The sequence below is a fragment of the Gossypium hirsutum genome, unplaced genomic scaffold, assembly GCF_007990345.1.
Source record: "Gossypium hirsutum isolate 1008001.06 unplaced genomic scaffold, Gossypium_hirsutum_v2.1 scaffold_253, whole genome shotgun sequence".
Lineage (NCBI taxonomy): Eukaryota > Viridiplantae > Streptophyta > Magnoliopsida > Malvales > Malvaceae > Gossypium > Gossypium hirsutum.
The window spans coordinates 11,319-15,816 of NW_024402912.1; the positions used below are offsets into that span (position 1 = coordinate 11,319).

The 4,498-nt window shown below is 32.0% G+C and overlaps 1 protein-coding gene across 1 annotated transcript; it reads right to left on the reverse strand.

Moving 5' to 3' along the window:
* Positions 1–998: 998 nt before the first annotated feature.
* On the reverse strand, positions 999–3,264 carry LOC107892117 (GDSL esterase/lipase At5g33370). Its single transcript, XM_016817115.2, has 5 exons — positions 2,767–3,264; positions 2,545–2,672; positions 2,197–2,439; positions 1,854–2,106; positions 999–1,432 (listed from the first exon to the last, which is right to left on the reverse strand). The coding sequence occupies exons 1-5, from the start codon at positions 3,005–3,007 to the stop codon at positions 1,194–1,196; spliced, it is 1,104 nt and encodes a 367-aa protein (XP_016672604.1). The 5' UTR covers positions 3,008–3,264; the 3' UTR covers positions 999–1,193.
* Positions 3,265–4,498: the final 1,234 nt, after the last annotated feature.

Here is a 4,498-nt window from a genome sequence, read left to right on the forward strand (position 1 = left end):
GGTAATGATAGGGACATAAAGTGTAATCATCCAAATTAATATAATGTTGATATATCGGATTATTATGAAACAAAGTTTTCAATCCAAACAAAGATTTTGTGGCAAATCTAAATTTAAAAAAGGAGTACCTAAAATAGTTTTGATACTGACTCCTTAAGCTATCTTATTATTATTGCCCAAATTGAAGGAAAGCTTAGCTACCTTTATAATTATTATTACTTATTTTTTGGAAATTATCAAGACAATGGACAAGTCTAATTTTTTTGTCCTAATAAATGCTAAATAACAATATATTTTGTTGGTTTTAATATATGCGAGGTTTTTGCATTGCATGTGAGCTTTATTAATTAGCAGTAATTTGTTTGGTAAAACATTACTTCTTCTTTGTAATATCAAGCACTCTTGTCTACATGCGCACTGTCTGGTTTAATGCAATTTTCTGTTATTAGAATTACACATTATTTTAATTTCATTTTGATAAATTTAAGGCTTTTTTTTTCCAATTTATAATATAAATATTAAAAAATAAAGATATTATTTGTCAATTTAATTTTTATATTTTGCTAAATTTATCCCTCAAACTTTTCTCAAATTATTTTTTAAAAGAAATGTCAACTAAAAAAATTAATTTTTTAACGATATTGACATGGCAACCTTTAAGGAAATCCACATATACTTTATACTGATATGTTTATACTGACATGATACTATTTGTTTTATATATCAAGTCAATAAATGATTTAAAATTTATAAAATATTTAAAAAATAAAAATAAATTAAAAATTAAAAAATATTTAAAAATTCATTAAAAAATTGTATGAAGTATACATGAATTATAATACGAGTTTCCATGTTTAAAAATTTAAGTTTCGGCGGACATTTCCGTTAAAAATAACAATTCAACTCTTTTTGAAAGATTGGTTGTCAAATTTAAAATTTTTTTAAAAGGTTGAGAGTCACATTTAACTTAAAAAATGAGGGTCAAATTGACAAAAATATAAACATTAAGAACTTAATTTGTCATTATGCCAAAAACAGACAATAATACAACGAATTATTTACTCATAAAAACATTCTGAAACATTACATAATTGCAATTTATTCAAACGCAATAGAAGATAATGATTAAATGCATCCATGGCAAGCAAGCAACGACATTGATATAACACAGTCCTTAATAAAATCCTAATTAATTAAGTCCTGGTGTTGTAGTCCAAAGCCAAGAGGGAGCTAAGGTTCATGGGGCTCATGTAGTTTGATGAACCACCCAAGATCATGTCAACAATTATCCCATTAGCCCTTTCTGATGGATGGAATGGATCCCAAAAAGCATACTCGTCTCGATTTGGACACAAATTCGATAACACAGTACATAGTCCTAAACCATTATAAGGTCCTTGACCACAACAAGCTACTTTTGATGTTGTAAATCCTGCAAACAAAACAAGCAAACATTAAGATATTAATTGTGTTAAACCATTCATCATGTTACAATTGATGATATGATGCCTTTTTTAGGGTTATAAAATTTGGGGCAAAATCCATAATATCTTTGGTAGCTTTCATTCTAATTAATAATGGTCTTACGTGGGAGTTAGGTGGTTGTAATAAATAAAATTTGGGTGCTACTTTAATGAGGTCAACAAAATGGCACACATCTTTGTTGTTCATTCTTGTCCCCATCTTGGAGCATCTCTCTTCTTCTTATCTAATTAATTAATGCCTCATTCATTAGTCTTAATTGTTAATATTCTCTTTGGATGCAAACTTAGGAATTAAGTCAATTATTTATGTCATCATCCTGTTTATAAAATAGAATAAGTGAATGAATATTGAATTATGGATTAACTTACCGTAGGCTGTAGGGTTATTAATGAAGTCATTGGTTTTCTGTTCTGTATTAGCAGCAATGAAAATGTTTGCACCATATTGGCTATTGAGTTCATTTATCATTTGAACCAATTGTGGATTATACAAGGCTGCAGCTCGTTGCAGCTCAGTGGCACATTGACCACTTGGGCTCCTCATGGCTAATTCTGCTGGAACACAACCCATTGGTCCGGTCCCAGTCACCAGAACCTTCCGAGCTCCTAGATCATATAGCCTCTGCAGTGTAATTTGTAAGCTACAAATCTCCAAGTAACAGTTTCAAAGTACAGTAATTTTAATGTGACACAACGTGAAGACAAAATTTACCATTAGAAGTTTCCTGTACTCAGAGATGAGATATCGAACATAATCTGGTAGACTAAACTGGCGAGATCTAGGAGAGAATGGAACCAAATAGTAGTTGTTCACGAAATCGTTGCCGCCGACAGTGATGAGCACAAGTGCATCGTTTACAATCCGCTGTGCTTCCTCGAATCCGACAAGATCAGCCAACCTGGTCTGGTATTGTTGAAAGTATTTTAATTGCTTGTACATTCTGATGATGTTTATCTGACAATGTACCATTTTGAAGAAGAAAAAAAAACAAGAATTAGGCATTATGGGGTTGAAATATTAAAGAAAATATGGAATTTGAGAAGATGAAGAAAGAGATACAAATTGGACTCCGGTGTCATTGAGGATTCCAATGCCAGCTGACGCAAAGTTGGCCCCAACAAGTAGCCTATCTCCCTTGAGTTCTGGACTCAAGTAGGGCAATGTTGGCTCTGAACCAAGTGCATCACCTGATATGCACATACATATACATTATTGTCAATTGAATTATCATGATAAATAAAGAGAAAAAGTTAAGAGGGTAAAAAGAAGGGAAGCCCCAACTGATAAAATCAGGAATGTTTTTGCCATTTGAGAAGCGACCGCTGGCACGACGACTGGGAGTATCGATGCCGTAAGGAGGGGAATCAGCTCGAGCAGTGGTTGCTAGGAAGTTGTTGTTGCCATTGTCAACCAGGGAATCACCGAATACAAAAAATGCCCTGGCAGCTTCAACTTGAATAGTTGAAGTTGCCATTACAAGGCCTAAAACCATCCATGAAACAAGAACAATTGAGGGTGCCATGGAAGCAGGCTAGCTAGCTAGCAAAAGCAGGATGAGAAAAATAATACAGTAGTAAGCTACTTGTTTACTAATGGAGACTACGGTTTTGCATGTGAATCACTAGGCATTGGTTATATATAGACTAGGGATTCTTGTCAAAGATGAAAAACATGGCCTACAGAAACAAAACCAATAGAGTACTGGTAGGTGTGTATGGCATTGAATCATTTACTTCTAATGTTCTGAATTGATTAATATAATTCAATGTTTTGAAGCTTGCAAATGGTCATTCGGTTAGCTGTGCCATAAATTTCAAACTTCTATTTTACATGGTTACTTTATTTTCTACCCTTTAAATTACATTGATTAATACCATTAAAAAAATATTCCTATGACATCAATCCTTCTTGTTTAAACCACGCTCCCCGAAAGGAAATCCTTCTGGAAGAGAGAAAAAAAATGCTAAATGAATTTCGATTCTGTTCTATTTCTAATTCTCAATAACTTTTTTTAAGGATAAAAAGGTTGTTTAGAGATTCAATTCAAAACTTACGTTAATTAAAGATTTTACTTTTAAAGATCAGAATTACAAAATATAGTTGAATTAATAAATTTATATATAACCAAAATCAAATCAAAATAGCTATAGAAGAAACACATACATAATAATAATAATAATAATAATAATAATAAATCATATTTTAGGGTTTAATTCCTAAGGATTTTAATCTACCGTATGACCCTTACCCTACATGTAAGTGGCATAAGTTATAGTGACATTGACAGTTTAATTCTCTGGGATAGATCTTCATCGATATTCACCCAAGAAGTACATCTACTTACATGGATTTATTGGATCCAAAAGTAAAATCCAACAACAAGACTGCCATTGTCGGTTTTTATGTTTGGTGGACCCTTCTTTACCCTTTTTATGTTTTTAAATTTGTGAATAAAAAAAATTTCAAAGTTAAAAATAGTAATTAGTAACCAATAAGTGTTGGGCGTAATTGTAAGATATATTATATTTTTAAGGGGAGATGCTGGTGCGAATCTTAGAACATTATTAAGAGAGGTAGTCACAAACCCCGAACATACACCGTAAAACGAACATAAAGAATACAAAAAAATAATTAACATGTTTGATTAATTCGCAAGAGTTCAATCAAATCTTATGGAAGCCTTTATGGGAGTTTTCTCTAATAGTTCCCAAGGTACCACATGTCGCTCATTCATCAGTTCCAAACCCCCTTTAAGGTGGTTGATCTACTCATGTCTTATTATCAGAGGTTCTCTTAAATAGGTCTTAATGTTTGAGCTATCATGTCTGGGAAACGAATATATGTGACGTGTGTATGATAGATGTCCTAACGTGCGATTGATTTATTCTTAAATTACCCTTAGTCAAGTATTATTGTAAGCATAAACAACTTTAATATATTAAGACTGGCATACGGTTGATTGATGACAAGATGTTGTCATGTATATGAGATATCAAGTCAACACATATGTACA